The 18,235-nt window shown below is 46.1% G+C and overlaps 1 protein-coding gene across 1 annotated transcript in view; it reads left to right on the top strand.

Annotated features, from left to right (window-relative positions):
- The first annotated feature begins 608 nt into the window (after positions 1-608).
- ALX1 (ALX homeobox 1) overlaps positions 609-18,235 on the top strand; it is a 67,156-nt gene continuing 49,529 nt past the window's right edge. Inside the window, exon 1 of the mRNA XM_078597248.1 lies at positions 609-828. Within this exon, the coding sequence (XP_078453374.1) occupies positions 609-828 (220 nt within the window). The remainder of the gene's footprint in view (positions 829-18,235) is intronic.

Below are 18,235 nucleotides of genomic sequence, written 5' to 3' on the forward strand. Positions count from 1 at the left end.
TCTCCACCCCCCCTCCTCTCCCACCACCCCCTCCCTCCTCTCCTCCCCTCTCCTTCCAGATCGTCTCGCTCTAACTCACAGTGCCCTTCATGCCCCCCCTCCCTCCTATCCATTCCTCTCTCCTCCCCTATCTCCTTTCTCCTCCTCTCCTCCCAGCTCCGCCTCTCGTAGGCCCCCCACCACCCTCTTCCCTGCATCTCCCCACTCGCGACATCCCGCTGCTCGGGTCAGTGTGGAACCCCCCGTTATTTAGGAGGCGAGGGTTTCCTCGGCACTCGACTGGCGCGCACACACACACACACTTACTCGCGAACACATACACGCACACGCACATTATAACCCCGTACAGTCCTTCACCAACAGACTGTTGGGATGCAAGCACTGTTAGCGAGCATCTGTTAAGAGCCGGCACTGCGCAACGCGGAGGTGGTAGTGATTAGCAGCACACACGCGCATCTTACACATAGACCCCCGTACGTCCATAGGCGTACACAGCGGCCAGCGCGCATTTTACACACACAGACAGGCACGCGTGCTATTGCAAGCGCTGTATGTAGCAGTGGTGGTAGTTTCTGGTGGTAGCAGTGGCGCATTGGAACATGCCGACCATGGAAGGCACAGAGTTTGGATTTTCTCTCCAGGGGCGTCGCGCCCCAGCCACGCGCGAATGCTGCTTCCCCGAGGGTCTCTACGCGAAACTCACCGTTCCTGTGGCCGGGAGAACGTACGTTGAGGACATGCTGCCCGGCTACCCGGCTCTACAGCAGCCAAGCTACGCGCCAATCCCTGAGCCCAACTGCAGCAACAACGGCGGCGGAGGGGGTGGAGGTAGCGGAGGTGCAGAGGACAATTGCAAGCAACAGCAGCAGCAGCAGCAACAACAACAACAGCAGCAGCAGCAAGGCAGCTGTGCTTACGGTTCTGGACTGCATTGTGACAGGAGCCGGGAACAGAAGCCTGGGTTGTCCGTGTTGGACGGTGAGTGGGTGGGTGAGTGAGTGAGCGAGTAGGTGAGCGAGTGGATGGGTAAGTAGGTAGGTGAGTGAGCGGATAAATAAGTGGGTGGGCGATGGGATTGCTTGTGTGAGTAAACAAGTGAGTGTGTGGGTGGGAGAATGAATGGGTGAGTGAGTGAGCGAGTGGATGATTGAACGGGTGCGTAAAAAAGTGAGTGCGTAGAGTAGGATAGTGAGTGGATAAATGGATGAATGGGCGAGCGAGTGGGTGCTTGAATTGCCGAGTAGTAAAGTAAGTCGGTGAGTGGGTGAACACATGAGTGAGTGTTGCTGTATGTCGATGAGCGACAGAGAGGGTGAGTGAGGGGGATGCGTGGGTGAGTGAGTGGGTGAGTGGATACGTGAGTGGGTGAGTGAGTGGTGGGTGAGTGAGTGGTGGGTGAGTGGATACGTTGGGTGGGTGGGTGAGTGAGCAGATGAATAAGCGGGCTGGCGAGTGGATGATTGAATGAGTGCGGACAAAAGGTGAGTGCATGAGTGGTGGGGTCGGGAGTGTGTGAATTGGTAAACGGGTGGGTGACTGAATAGTCGAGGAGACGTGTAAATCGGTGAGTGGGTGACCGAGTGAGTGTTTCAGTATGTAGATGAGACAATGGGTGGGTGACTGTAAGTATTGATGGCGCTGTATTGCATATTTTCGGCAAATTAGTAATGGTTTTATCGGGCCTGAATGGATGATAGGCTAAGAATTCAACAATTTCTGTTTTTTAACATAGCTGAGAAATTATATTTCAGAATACCTGCTGGTACTTGTTATTAACCCCGATTAAAACCAACAATATTCCTCGCCCAATCTACCATCACCGACCAGCAAATCCGACTCACCGTTCCTAGTATATAATACTTAATACCTCTACACATCTGTGGTTCCTGAAGAAGGCCAGTCGGCCGAAACGTTGATTTCTTCCTTTATTCCTTGTGACAGTCAAGCGAACCTACGTAATAATTTAACTCCTTAACCATAATGTTTAAACAATATTGCATAACTTAAATTGTATCAGTTAACAAAACGCTATCTGTGGCTGCGTGGCCGAACCGTCTAGTTTATATATTCCCCATTTTGTGAGATAATTACGTTACTTTACTGTGTTATGTATATACATATGTGTGCGTGCGTCCAGCGTGTGCGTGTTTAGAGATGTTGAAATTTTTCGCACCGTACACAGTCAACTGTGCTAATCGGACGTGTGTTTTACGTTTCGAGGGTATGTGCTGCATTATTAAAATAAATTAGATCATTAATAAGCCCTATCCAACACGCTTTTTGAGTAGCTATCACGCTGGCTGTAATTATATCTACACGATGGAAATTTTCATGAAAAATTTCATGAAAATTTTCATGAAAAATTTCATGAAAATTAGCCTGAAATTGTGATGCTGTTTGTACGCGAATATCCATTACGTGTTTCTAAAATTGCCCTCTGTGCTGTAGCTATACAGTCTATATATACTGCACTGATGCGTGCACGTTAACAGGTCTCCGTTATCAAATAGCAGAATTTACTCCAGGTATTCGAAACGTGTATTTGTGTTGTGTTTTTACTCGAATAAGTTTTGTCACTTAGTTTAAAGATGTGTTTCTGTAGCGGTCCACTTGCGGCGTCATGTGCTGCGATTTACACTTTGTTTTATGATGTGCCATGAAGAAGGGTCTTCTCCCGAAACGTCACCGATTATATATATAATTTTTTGCTTGTTGTATTTTGTGCTTGTGCACCATTGTCAATGCAGTATCATAAAATTAGTTGTTATATATGTAAAAATAAATAACAAATAATTTATAAAGATAAGTTCTGCTTTATGCACACGAAACACGCGTGTGTTGATTTTTTATTGTATTTAATTTAATTTAATCTGTGACGTGTATGTCATTCGTAATCTATTTTAGACAAATTTCTTTAAACGCATATTTAAATCAGACACACACAGACGCATAATTCATCGACATCAGAATTCTTACAATCACTATCAATGTATTTATTTCACTGGAAACCCTTCAATGGCTTACGGGTTCCCCCGGATAATAAGACGCGCTCTGGGAAATAAGACGCACCTCAATAAATAAAGTTATACAATCTGGTCACGGACACTCACAATCACACACGCCTACCGGATTATAAGACGCACGTGAGCTTTTGCTTTTAAACACAAAGCGCGTCTTATAATCCGGATGATATTATATATCATGATATTATATATCATCCGGATTATAAGACGCGTCCGCCTTTGTCTCCCTAGTGGCGATGTTGTTACACATCGCACCAGGTACTCGTTTGAGGCTGAGCCGACCTAGAGGACGAGGTCCAGGACCGGTTCAGATAATCGTCACTGGTGTTGACCGTGAGCAGGAATTGAACTCGGGTCGCCGGGTTCGTAGCGCAGCGCGCTAACCACTACACTACCGCTCCCCAAACACACACACATATATATGCACATATAATACATGTGTATTGCTATAAAATTACGCGTGCAAGCTTTCTATGTTCAAATAGCACAGATTCAACTGCGATGACTTTAAACAGACTGGAGCAGTGAGTGCTGTTCGTGAGCACCTATTTAATATGTTGTTGCATACTGCACATTTGTACGCACACTGCATCTACGTGTATATATAATACACGTACATTCTATTGCCTATATATGTGTATGCACATCTACACGCTACGTGGCTGTCGATATATATTAGTATTTGTTTACAAGTGTGGTTACTACACTCCAGTCGACCAACTTTATCTTGACTCCTACTCGTTACGAATCCCAATAGAATGCCAATCGGTTAAATAAAGGACATTTATTGCAAAGGGCGTATACATATACACAGGTATATATGCCAGAATATAGAAACCTATGTATACAAATATATATATATAAATGGGCAGAAATAAAATAACAGCTAAAGAGTAATTACCACGATGACATAATACACAGCAAAACAAGATAAATAATATATGCAGCTCATCATCTCTACAGGGTCGCTAAAATAATTACCATATTTTTTCCGCGGGGGGTGGGGGGGAGAGAAAATGCAGTGGCCACATGGAGATAATGTCCCACGCGCCGCCCCAACTGCTCGCTCAAGCCTCGACTGCTTGAAGCGCGATCCATTTAAAGACACCCCACCAAACGAACGGCTGTTACATTGTACGGAGACAACAACGCGCTGCGTGTGTGTGCGCGTATCTTGCAATCAACGCCTTCCACGCGCGCGTTGACCCACGCCGATCTTCGCGGACGGAGTCCAGCGACGCAGCGCTCGTCTCTCCGGCAGAGTCGATGGACCTAAAGCGCCTCCAACTCCAAGTCGGTGGTGGAGCGGTGGGGTATCTGTGAACGGATCGCGCTGCACAATTGCAACGTGCTCAACTAGACGCGCGCGCGAGAGAGAGACTTTGACTTTGAAACAACTTTTATTGCCGCCAGCAGCAACAGCACTGGAGGCGATTCCGATATGAAATACACAAAGTCACCAGCAAACTAATAATCGCTATAAATCCACGCGCTGTGGCGCTAAATGCAGCGCGCACAACACGAAAGGAAAGTCACATGGTGGTGGTGGCGGCGGTCATCGCGCACGCCACGGTGACGAGCGAGCGCCTTCGTAGGTGAACCGAGAGAGAGAGAGGTGGTGATGTTGTAGAAGGTTCACACGCGACGGCATTTAGACCTTCTACAACAACGCCATGGTTTCGTGGTGGAAGGCGGATTTCAGCGTGAATAACGAGATAACAACAACAGCAGCAGCGGCAGCAGCGGCGAGACAAATAGGCAGCAGCAATTGTACACGCCCGAAAGTAAGACGTCCCAACGTACGGGGAGACGGAGCGATTCTCGGTGAGAGATCGTGACGGCTTGGGGGGAGGCCTTCATCCAGCAGTGGAATTATCGTGGCGGATGATGATTATTGTCGTAGGGTCACACATCCATGAATTTATTTTATTTCGCCAGTTAACAAACACGGATGAATGCTGTTACAACTGACCACATATATGCCATGTGCAGTTATTCGATACGGGTGTTTACATGAGGATTGTATAAAAAGTAACCTTTATACTTAAGTTGTGGTAAAATGTAAAATTTGCATTTTTTTTTATAGGACAAACATGAGGATAATGCATGTACCATTTCCGAGTGCAAAATACACGGTAAAGTGTGTCTCTCCGTGTCTGTGTGTCTGTATTCGTGTCTGTGTGTTCATGTGTCTTTGTGTGTGTGTCTCTGTGTCTGTGTGTCTTTGTGTGTGTCTCTGTGGCTGTATTCGTGTCTGTGTGTCCGTGTGTGTCTCTGTGTTGGTGTGTCTCCGTGTCTCTGTGTCTCCCAGTTGTCTGTTCATTCTGACCTGGTGCCGTGGCGGCTTTTATAGGTGCTCGCTAACAGCACTTGCCCCAGTAATCGTTTAAGGATATACGGTGGATCTTTGGCTATGTGTCTGTACATGACAGCATATGTACACACATATGCAATGTACAGAATAAGTATATATAGGCACAGGACTTCATTTATCACTCGCTATGTTGCGGGACGCTGCTTGACTGGCTTGGATTTGGGCTTTTTTAGCGTAAGGCACTTCCACTAGAGTACGGCTATCCATCATAATTCTACATCATTGTGCCCGATAGTGCTACAATACTATGCCACACCGTAGTGTCGTGGGAGTAGAGTGAGGCGAGATGGATGTGATGTGTTAAAATAATAGCTTCCGACTGAAATTAAGCATCGTTGTGTGTAAACACAGCACCAGGCCATGGGAAGTTGTCAAACAAAAGTTGCGCTGATTGTGGATCGCGAGTGCGAAATCACGTCTTCCGATACTGTTATGCGTACAACAATTTAAACTATGTTTTTTTTTATTTTACCAGGTAAGGCCCACTGAGCTATATAGCTCGTATTCAGAAGCGACCTGGCCACAAATGATAGCTCAACGAAGTGGGTTATCATGCGGATTTTTTTTTATAGCAGCCAAATACTTTCAATAACGCGTGTTTCTAAATGTGGAGGGGGGAAAAAAAACCGGGAGACCCGGAGAAAAATCCACGCGACCACCGGAGGAGAGACATACAAACTCCAAATATACAGCAGCAGGCGTCAGGGTCGGGATCGAATCCACAACCTCCTGTATACCAGGCGAGGTAGTTAACATCTGTGGCGCCCTATCTCCCTGCCTGACACTCCGATGAATACAACACATTCGTCACGTAATCTCCATGTAATGTTAGTATAATATTCATCGCAATCGTTAATTGTGTGCATGTAGGCTGCAGTTAGCGCTGCGCTCTATGCGAGTTCGATTTCCGATCACGGCTTTAACATCGTTAGTGGCGAGCGATAACTCAACCGGTTGTGATTCGGTACGACAGGGTGTCGGGTGGACATTTAAGACTGAGCTGACCAAGGAAGGTCCAGGGGTAGGTTCAGATATAACTTGAAACGAATGTTCGTCCGTGGCCGTGCAGAAATCGAACCCAAGTTTGCCAGGATCGTAGCAGGTTACGAACCACCGTTCCACGACTCCAACAGACGAAGACAAAGATGCTCCCGTTTAGACGTTACAAACATTTTGGGCAGGCACTGTTAGCGAGCACCTATGAAGAGACAGAGATTCCCCCATGTAGCCTTAACATACTTTCGGAGTAAGTGCTGTTAGCGAGCACCTGTGAAGACCGGTACGAGCACACACACACACACACGCACTCACATTTGCACAGACGTACACAACCACACGTATACTGGAGGCCCAGGACGGGTTCATTTATCACTTGTAAAAGATGTTCGTCATGGGAATCGAACTCAGGTGGCCTGGTTTGTAGCGTAATGCGTTAACTACTTAATCACTACTTTCCATACGTAGATATACGTACATTACAAACAAACGCAAACACATACATACACAAACAAACACCGATCATTAATCAACTATTCCCGCATACACTGGTAACAATAGATGCGGCTACAGTGTAGATTGCTCATTGCTAAAATCAGTGCTTACTTTCATCCTGAATACTGCTGAACGCTGTCACGGGAAATGCTTGTGGCATCCAATAACATCAATCTCGCCTCATTTGTCAATCAATCCATCTAAAACATGTTTTCAACCAATTTATAGGATTACAGGAATATAGGTTACGATTTGTATGATCATTATGGATAGCCTGCGCTTGTACTCTCGTGCAAGTACCTTCCGCCGACAACCCCTGCTGCAATCAGCCCTTCCGGAAAAATATGTATGGGGAAAGCCTCATCGGAGTATCAAGATTAATGTTCAGAGGATGGTCCTTGCGTCGGCAAGTGTGGACACTCAATTCTCCGAGTGTTTTGGCAATGTAAGCAGATCGAATCCACGCTTCAGAAACGGCCCCAAAATACCTCGCTCACCGCCCCTGCAGAGGGCCCCCTCGTGATCGCGTGGGGAGCGGTGGCGCAGCGATTAGGGCACTGCGCTACTGCTCCATGCGACCCGCCCGAGTTCGATACCGGCTCACGGCCAACATCGGTGAAGGATATCTGAACGGGTGATGGGCTGACTGTGGTGTTGGCCTACATCGCCTCCGTCGTGCGCCATTTCGGCCTTCATAGATGCTCATAACAGCACTTGTCCCCAACAGTCTGTTAAGTCAACACGGGGGATTTGTGTGCTGAGTGAAAGATGGAAGGGGGGGGGCAGGAGATGCGGGGTAGGCGACCTTCGTTACGAATGAGCCCGAGCAGCCAGGCACCGACGACGCAACTCTCCCCGTCAGTAACTCAGCCTCCGATATGTCAACCAACACTCACGCCTTGTGTACAACGATGACTCATCTCAGCGCATTCGTCAATAACGCTGTGGACTTAAAGTGAAAAACAAATAGGCGACGTTTCGGGCAATGGTCTTTCTACAGGAAATGGGCCTTCTTCGACAAATAATTTGTACAATGTTGTTTGCGTCTTTCGGTAAAGTCATGTAGATAGGTTCAAATTAATTAAAATAAGATAAACAAAACTGTAGAAGTGCAGGGATAATGGAAACACGAAAACATTCATAGCTCGGGTCAAGCGTAGCAACGTGCGTTTTTATGCATTCATTTTAATTTGTGATAATTGTAACAGCTCTCGTCTTGGCGCTACACGCCATGGGCTGTGCGTTCCAAGCTAAAGAACGCGACTATGGCCAGATGTTAACTCGCTCGCCTGGTATGCAGGTGGTCGTGGGTCCGATCCCGACCCTGATGCCTGCGTATTTGGAGTTTGCGTCTCTCTCTCTCCCCGTGGTTTTTCCCTCCACGTTTACAAATAACGCGCGTTCACAGCATTTGGCTTCTCGACGTTCCCGCGTGACAAGTCACTTCGCGGGGCTATCATCGTGATGGCTGTGAGGTCGCTCCTGAAAGAAGAGCTATTAAGCTCAAGTGGACCTTACCCGGTAAAAATAAATATATATAGAGTTTAGTTTTAAATAGTTTCGCTTTTTTGGAAGCGTGCGAGTTGACGCTCAATGTGGTGATGCTGCTCCTGCGTCGGCAGTGGTGCAGAAGCACATTTAACACGACAATCTCTATACGAACTTTCGCACGATGGTCCATTTATGCGCTTTAAATCAGGGTCATTGTCTTAAACGTCGCCTATATATATTTTATTCTTTGGGTCTTTCGGTAAAGCCACGTAGATAGAAAAAGAAAAAAATATCATGAAATTTCGATCGCAAAATCGTCATCAGATGAAACAAATATATATATGTTTTTACTTTCAAAGCCACAGCGATATTGATAAATGTAAGTCCACTGTATTCATCCGCCGTCAGGTGAAGCCACACAGCCAGACGCTTCAATGTAGGGCCCATCACGACAACGCAGAGCTATCGAGGCGTGCTTGACCGTGACTTCAGCGTCTTCCTTCTGCTTCTCGTGATTGACGCTTTACACTTGTCACAGAACCCGGGACACGGCGCCTTGGTGCCGAGTCTACACAATACGGCCTGCGTGTTCATTGAGTTGCATCTTCCCTTGAGCTTAACGATCGGGGGGTGGGGGGGGTCCACCGATGTCAACAGAATGAGGAAGGTCCGCGGACAAAAACGTGATGCGTACATGTTCGTCTGCGTTCAACAGCGTGAGCTGTTTGTCCAGGAAAGCGTCGATGAATCTCGAGGCTTTTCTGCCGACTGGTGCTGATGTTGTGACGCTGTTTGGCGAAGCTTCTTTACATTCAAGGCGAATTAATGCTTCGTGGGGGAGGAAATTGCAGTACCCGCAGAACACCCACCCACACTCGTGGGCGTGCGATGGTGTATATGGGTGTGTTGAACTTCTTTCGCACCCTACGTCGCCAACCGCGCTAATCGAAGGTGCGGGCAAGGGCAACAAACTAAACACCAGAAGCAGTTCTAAAGAAATTGGTTTTCAGTCTCGATTTAAATGTCCATATCTCTCCGGTGGCTTTCTGATGTGGGAAGGAAGAGCGCGTTCCAGACGGCTGCGGAAGCGCATTTGAAAGCGCGCGATGCGGTGGCCGTCTTTGTTCGATGGCCAGCCAAAGTGTTCTGGGGGGGGGGGGGCTGAAAAGGTTCAATAATCCCCAAGTGATCCACCAACCCTGGTCTCCAGAGGCCCCGAGCCGCAGGCGCGCGCTGCTTCTGAGCCGCGTGGGAGTTTGCCGGCCACTCGCCCAGTGTCTGCCAAATCACGACGTGGGTCTCCGTAGAAGCTGTCGTGTTTGTGAATCTGTAGAATTCCACGATCTCTGTTTATATCCGACACGATACCGCGAGGTACGATCCTCCAACTATATATATACACAATCAGTATCTCTTGCGCTGAAAGAGGCCCATTGCCTGAAACGTTAGCGGCCTATGATATGTGTGTTATGTATTGCAACGCAGTGTTCATCTTCTTGGTTCTTTCGGTAAAGTCACGTAGAAGGGAAATAATAAAATAATAAAAATTAAACATAATAAAATACAATTCTCACGACGTTTCGGCCACAACGCAAGCAGCCGTCCTCAGGTGAAGCAGGTCTGTCTTTCCGACAGACCTGCTTGCGTTGTGGCCGAAACGTCGTGAGAATTGTATTATTATGTTTCATTTTTATTATTTTATTATTTCCCTTCTACGTGACTTTACCGAAAGAACCAAGAAGATGAATCCCTGCAGTCACGAAAGCTTTAAATCGAAATTCAACGCAGTGTTGTTGATGAAGGGTGGATGTTGTTATGATTGTACACCATTGCCGATGCAAGGTTATTCATATTAAATTATTATTGTTATTTTTGCAAGCGAAGTAGACTTCGTGACAATAATTGTAATGACCAAAAATGTTGATACTACCTAGACTGGCAAGACGCAAAGCTTGTTATAAGGACCTTATGCATAGCAACTTAGCCGATCATTCCTCAAAGTTAGACAAAACTAGTTCATATTTGTGGTAAATCGGCAGTTGTCTTCTTATATTGCGACGCGATAGGAATGCGGAATTTCCACCACTGGCTCGGCCTCAGTGCCAGTCGAGCATGTTGCGTGCATATATATATTTGACAATTATTTTCCAGTGTGTGTTTACAAGTGTGATAAAGGATTAAGAACAGGCTTGTTCAAATCACGCATAAATGTGTGTGTATGTGTGGAGCGGTCGTGTCGCCGTTAGCGCGCAGCGCCACGAAACCAGCAACCCTGGTTCGATTCCCGCTGAGGGCCAACACCAGTGACGATGACGTGAATTGTTCCTGGGTCTCCCCTAGGAAGACAAAGGTGGCCGGGCGTGGTGCTGGTCACCCACTCCCTCGTGTGCAGTACCATAGCAGCACTTGCCCGAAAAGTCGGCTCAGGCTATACGGGGAATCTTTGTCTTTATATATTCGTACACGGCATGACTAATGTGTTGTTATTACGAGTATTATTCTCTATGGAGACGCGTTCACATTTTCAGAAGTCACAGCGGCTATAGAGCAATACGCGTATTGCCCGTGCAGACGAATGCACGCGTAAAGTTGGTCATCATAGACCGGGGACACGTTAACCTATGTATATGTCGATTTTGTGCGTGCATTCTGATCAAATTAATTTCTTTGGACGACACGAAGCGAAAGCGATTAACAGCGTTTAGAGAACACGCTGCGAATACTGTTTGTGCCCCTTTACAATTTAAGATGCGATACGCATTTAACGTCTTAATTAGCGAACACTATTCGCTGCACGTTGCTCTTCGTGTGGCTGCTGTAGACGTGACGGTCGGGTCAGAAGATTGCATCGGGAGTAGCGGGGTGGAGTGAATCGCTGTGGTGGTGCTGGTGGTGATCATAACGATGCCTCCTCCTCCCTCGTGTTTGTGAATCGGGCATTGAAGTCTCCGCAAATTAATCAAATTAAACGCTCCGTGATTCTCTTTCTGGGTAACCGCAGTCTCGTCGCACGTTGGCCGCAGCGTTTTCAACGTTTAATATCTACATCGATTAACTCTATTAAGCGCTAGAATAGAGAGGGTTTAATTTCAGCACGGCACACCGCATCCAGTGATACATCTCTGGCTATGGACGTGGAGACTTGTCACGTGCTTAATCCGGTCTAACAGCGAGCAGGAAAAAATATGAAGTGAGAAACGAAGTGCTGCTATGTTGACTAGTCAAATTAGATCAATCGTAAAAAATAATACAATCGATACGCAGACAATATCTGTCTCTCCACATGAAAATATAAAGTAGATGTTTTTTTTTAACACAACGAGCCCCACAGCCTACTGGGAGTGCATCATTTCAGCAGCATTGATTCAGGACAAGCAAACTCGGGACCGGTTTTGACGTTCTGCGTCTCATCAGCAGAGCAATGCCTTGCTTTCAACAATGCTGGTAAACTGCCCTGCGGTATAGGCAAGATCTCTCAGGAAGATACAGGTACAAGTTCAGCGCAGAGTGATCTAACACATACCAACAAGGCAAATGACGGATTGTAAAATGTAACACAGTCCGTTTAATTTGAACATTACATGCATTATAAAAGCGTAAATATTGCCAAGGCATTGTACATCTCAATAAAACATTTTATAGCCATTGCAAATTAGTATTTTATATAGCGGAATATGCCATAGCATTTACAGCACAGATAGAACACGCGTGGGTCTAGCTCTGTGAAAGTTCACGGTTCAGTCCTCTGACTTCCATCGCCGCATCGGCTCCAAGCCGGGCAAATATTCCATTCCACACCGTATTACAAGATAAACGCAGCGTACAACTTCAAACACATAATTTAATGTAGTTATATTTTTGAGTCGCGTTTAATTCACACCGGGAGCTGTACTACACTGGTCTTGCGATCCAGAGGTCGACGGGTCCATTCGATCTCCTGGCGTGGCAGTAAAAACAATGACGCAAGCTTGCATGCGAATCCGGATTCATGGATTTAATATAAATTATGTTACACGAGTCCGCGCAACGATTGCCGCACTATGTATATATTACACAAAGACAAAGATCCCCCGTATAGCCCTTATAGACTGTTGGGGCAAGTGCTGATTGCGAGCACCGATGAAGGCCGGGAAGGCACACGAGGGGGTTGGTGGGCCGGCACCACCACACGCCCGGCCGCCTTTGTCTCGCGAGTGGCGATCGCGCTTAGCACCGTTGGCTACGTACGGTGCGGAAGAAGTTCATCGCACGCACACGTTTACACGTCGCAGCGGGTACTCATTTCAAACTATTTCCACGCGCACCGAATCGCGAGAATCCATGCGTGCCGCGTTACTGAATGTCCCATAACGCCAACGCGAATGCTATCGGGAGGTCTGCTTGTTTGGCTTTATTCCAAGCCGCTGGGATGAGCCGTTGAACACTAATTAATTCGCTTAAGCAATTTAGCTATCGCTTGGCCACAGAGATCACAAGTTGCCGAATTAAGTAGCTACGACGTTACGACCGGTGCTTCATTTCGGCCGGAATAGTGCGGAACGCTGCTGCGGGAATTATGTCGGAAGCCATCCAGGATCCACCACATCCATCTCGCTCGATGTTGTTCTGGTGGCAAAAAAAAAAAACTTTCATAAACATTATGGATAAACATTATACCTTGTATCCTAGTGGGAGTGCCTTATGCCGATAATGTCTTACTCCAAACGAGCCTAGCAGCGTTCCGAAAAAAATGGAGTGGGAAATTAAGACCTGGATATGCGGATTATGTTATACGAGTCGACAAAACCATTGCTTGTCTACGCCATATTTGCAATTACACAAAGACAAAGATCCCCTGTATAGCCTTAATGGACTGTTGGGGCAAGTGGTGTTCGTGAGGACCATTGAAGGCCGGCACGGCACACGAGGAGGTCGATGGCCAGCATCACGCCCGGCCGCCTTTGTTTCCCCAGTGGCGATGTTTACGCATCGCACCAGGTACTCATTTGAGGCTGAGTTGACCTAGGGGAGTCCCAGGTCCGATTCAGATAATCGTCGCTGGTGTTGGCCGTGAGTGGGAATCGAAACTCGGGTCGCCGGGTTCGTAGCGCAGCGCGCTTACCGCAGCACTACCGCTCACTCACACGTACACACACATGCACACACACACATACACACACACTTACACATACATGCACACGCACGTACACACAAACGCACACATGCACGTACACACACGTACACACACGTATACACGCACGTACACCCACACGTACACACACACGTACACACATGCACACATGCACGTACACACACACGCACGTACACACACGTACACACGCACGCACACACACATGCACACAATTCGTTGCAAAGAAATATGGCACTGACGTCAGTAGAGTGGAATGAAAATCTCAAATGACGAGCGATATATAAATATATCTCAATATATATATCTCGAGATTGTTATGGTGGCATGCAGGGATAAACGAGTTACGTATCTGTGTACCGACAAGATTAGATACTGCATATGGATATATTAATTAATCAAAACAAACTAAAAAAAATCGTCAATAACTGCATAAAAATAAAACATAATCATCGCCGTTTTTGGCAATGACCCTTCTTCATGGCACACAAAGACACTGGAGAGATAAAGTGAGCAAGTGTTGGCGATTGCACTGATGATAATAAAAATGTAGAAATGTTTTCTAATCATCAGTTTTGAAACACGCGTATGAATAGCTTAGCTTATAATTATCTAGTGGGTAACGGATACACCATTCAATCATGAAAGCGGATTACTCACTTTTATTGAAAAGAAAATTATAAAATGTTGTTGGCACATTGCATTCAAAATTTGTTAAATAGAGAAAAATATGTTTGGTTATGTAAACGTTGAATTCACGTCTGTGTGAAATGTATTCGTAATCCGTATCGAATCGCTTTCTATCGGCTGAAGATTCACACGTAACGTTAGGAAACTTACTACAGTATTGGTTTACCGATGAAGGCGATCGTAAATATGAAATTAAATAAGCGAGCAGATAATGCGTCTGGTATCCGTCTCTTCACATAAAATTATCAAATATTGTTTTACACAAACCATCAGCTGCACGGCCTTCTGGGAATGCAACATGTCAGCAACATTGTGTCAAGACGAACAAACTCTGGACCAGTTTCGACACACAGTGTCTCATCAGCAGCGTCGGGCTTGCTTGAATCAACGCTATACTCTTTGGTTCTTTCGGTAAAGTCACGTATTTCTACCGACGTGACTTTACCGAAAGAACCAAAGACTATGGATTCCTGCAGTCACGAAAGCTTCAAATCAAGATTGAATCAACGCTGTTGGACAGCCGATCTTCCAGGAAAGCACCACGATTTAGTGTCTATGTTCGGCACACAATTATACAGCGATACACTCAGGATATCAACACAAATGAGCAGACACTATCTAATTGTTATATCCTTCTTTCCACGTAACAAAAAATAGAATTATTACATTTAGAAGAAGCGCTTGGCTCCATAATGAAATACGCGTAGAACTGTGGGCTGTCCCTGCCTGCCCTGTGAGTGAAACCAATACACATCCAGGGTTTTCATATTATTATCGTAACAAGCATAGACTCCACTCAATTAGTCTCAGATGTCAGCAGCGTTCTAGGAGCACTTCTAGAACACCGAACTTAGGACTCGGCTTCAGTCACTCGCGATCAAACGGGTCGGAACACGACCTCATGCACACAGTGTGTCTCGCATGCACGCGCTCCGCATTACACAATTCTGACCGTGGCGAACTTGATCAAATTCCACATTACCATGACGGGGGTGGGGGCAGTCTGTCCACAGGACTACCACCGGGCAATTGCACAATTATTATAGCGCAATCAGCGAGCTATATGCCCTGCTACAGACTGCCAGTGAGAACCCAGTGTTGTATGGGTATTCATTGTGATTGTATTTTTCGATTTAAAGCTTTCGTGACTGCAGGGATTCATCTTCTTGGTTCTTTCGGTAAAGTCACGTAGAAGGGAAATAATAAAATAAAACATAATAAAATAATTCTCACGACGTTTCGGCCACAACGCAAGCAGCTGTCCTCAGGTGAAGAACAGGTCTGTCGAGAAGACAGAGTCTGAATGACCGAAAGAACCAAGAAGAGACACATTGTGATTGTGTTGTCACGAGCAAGTGATCCGATGTACACGCCCGCAGATAATCTTCCATGCATGTGCAAGGCTCGTGCTGGCAACTCAGAACTATACACCCCCAGGCTTGGGATTCGGAGGTGACACGCCAGGGCTGGCAGATCGGGGGAGGGGGGGGGGACTAAGTCAGGACGATCTGAGACCGTCCACCCCACGGAACCAATCAGCGTTTTGTCGGATTTCGTGTTTATTTTTACGTTTTTGCCTGACAGTGGTAATGCACCGCACTAGCCTCGAAATAGGAAATAGTCGACTCAATAAATATATATAAGCAATGCGTTGGGGTTAACGAGACTCTGGCCTAAGAAGAAAACAGCATGTATATATATAGTAGGTGACGTTTTGGGAAATTCCCCTTCTTCATAACACGTGAACTCTTGAGGCCAGAGAGGTGGAGTTTATAAGGGTTGGAGAGTGCACTTACCGCCTGATGATAATTAACTTGAAAAACTTATTTTGTGCTGGCCAGTTTTTAAATAGGCAGATGAATAGTTGCACCATTATCTACACTATACTCGACAAACACTTCAACAATCAAAAGGTATTCCAATGCAATATTAATTAATTTATATCAAAAGCTAACATGCTGTCCGCGAATTTAGTATACAGTATATTTTTTTGTTCTTTGAAGGCGACGGTGTTGTTGACGCACGTTTTGAGCTGTGTTGTTATCGGTGCTTGTGCACCACTGCCGATGCAGCAGCGGTGGCGAGATGTTAACAACCTCGCCTGGTATACCGGAGGTCGTGGGTTCGACCCTGACCCAGATGCCTGCTGCTCTATATTTGGAGTTTACGCGTCTCGCTTCCTCGTGGTCGCATGGATTTATCTCCGGGCCTTCCGTTGTTTCACCTCCACATTTAGAATCGACATGAATTTACAGTATTTCGATGCTACACATTTCCACACGATGAGTAATTGCATCGGGCTATCATTTGTGGCCAGGTCGCTTCTGAAAAAGAGCAATGATGTACAATTCAGCGGGCCTTACCTGGTGAAATAAAAATAGTAGTTTCAAATAAGTCAAGTCAAGCAACAGTTAACGTATCTCGTGTATGCATGCAGCACGAAGTTAGACTAAACTAAAACGAAACTAAGTTAATGTCGACCTGTTTCCCCGCTCTAACGAGCATATGAAGCGACTGACATCTCCGTTGGTAGCCTCCAACTCGCGGTGACAATTCCACATTCTCATGGCGGGTGCCGGTACTTACATATGATTACCCGTAAAGTGGTACTTGTTTTATCGAACCCAGAAGGATTACGGGCTGCCTGCTGACCCGACTCTCCACCGGGGGTTGAACTTATAACTTTCTGCACATTTGTGAGCCAAGTCCTCTAAGCGCGGCGGCACGCGGTTTTACAAAAACCAAACGGTGCTCGTGAAACGCGTACGAGAGAGACACTCCACGCGGGGAGACGGAGCGATGGACATCAGCTCGTGTGCGAGTGCCGGGCGGATCGTTAGCTACATCGCAGGTTCGTGAGACGAGGGCAGCCTGCGGAGGCCTCCATGCACGTGGTGATGGTGGTGATGGTGATGACTATGACAGGGTTATTTGTGATTTTAATGACGGCGTTTTGATGGCCGAATATAGTAAGGCAGGGCTCACACTCGCTGTGAATGTATGTTGAACTTATTTCGCACCGTAAATAGCCAAACGTGCTAATCGGAGATGCGGGAGGGGAGGGGGGGGGGACATCAAACTAAATTCAAAAATCATTTCTAAAGATATTAGTTATCAAATGAAAACGCGAATGTCGCGCGGTGTCTGGTTAATGTAGCGGGGAACCCACCACCCTCTCGCCTACAAGCGCCGTATCCCATAATGCATTGCGTGGGTTACATAGCGTACATATATAAATGTGTCGTTAACGCCACCTCCACCCGACACAGCCAATGAGTAATGTTTGTCATGTGAACACAAACGTGCCAATTAGTTGCTACTTGAGCACACCGCTTGTGTGTTGGAGAGCAAACCGACGTGATTGCGCAGTTTGAGTTAACGACGTTTCGCTGGTGATTGCAACCAGCTTCATCAGGCGACGTGCCGGAATTGTGTAGAAGTTGTCCTGCAGCTGTATCCCAGCTGCAAGCTTGTTTGACTGCTATAGATTTAGATTCGAGCTTGCCAGTTTCTAAGCATTTGTTGCTAATACGTTGATGATTATGCATGCAATTTTTCACCTTTGCTGTTATTCAATTGACGTTTCATATTTTTCCCATACACCTTTTTAGTCGTATTCTTGGTTCTTTCGGTAAAGTCACGTAGAAAGGAAATAAAAAAATACATTTATTACTTAATTACTTCCCTTCTACGTGACTTTACCGAAGGGAAATAAAAACATATATTTTTTTAGATTTAATTATTTCCCTTCTACGTGACTTTACCGAAAGAACCAATAATATGAATCCCAGCAGTCACGAAAGCTTTAAATCAAAATTTTAAACCTTTTTAGTCGTTGATACGGGATATTTGTAGTCAGGATATAATGCTATCGCATCTATTATGCAGTACATTTACAAATCCAAGGAGAATACCTTCAACCCTTATTGTGGGATGATAATGCAGACCCCTTTTGGAGTGGAACGTCGCTTGTGCAGCAATTGAGGAATATTGTTTTAGAAGGAAGGAGGCGATGGCGTGGCTAATAATGGCTACGTT

Source organism: Lampetra planeri, chromosome 8 (genome assembly GCF_965212315.1).
Source record: "Lampetra planeri chromosome 8, kcLamPlan1.2.h2, whole genome shotgun sequence".
Taxonomy (NCBI): domain Eukaryota; kingdom Metazoa; phylum Chordata; class Hyperoartia; order Petromyzontiformes; family Petromyzontidae; genus Lampetra; species Lampetra planeri.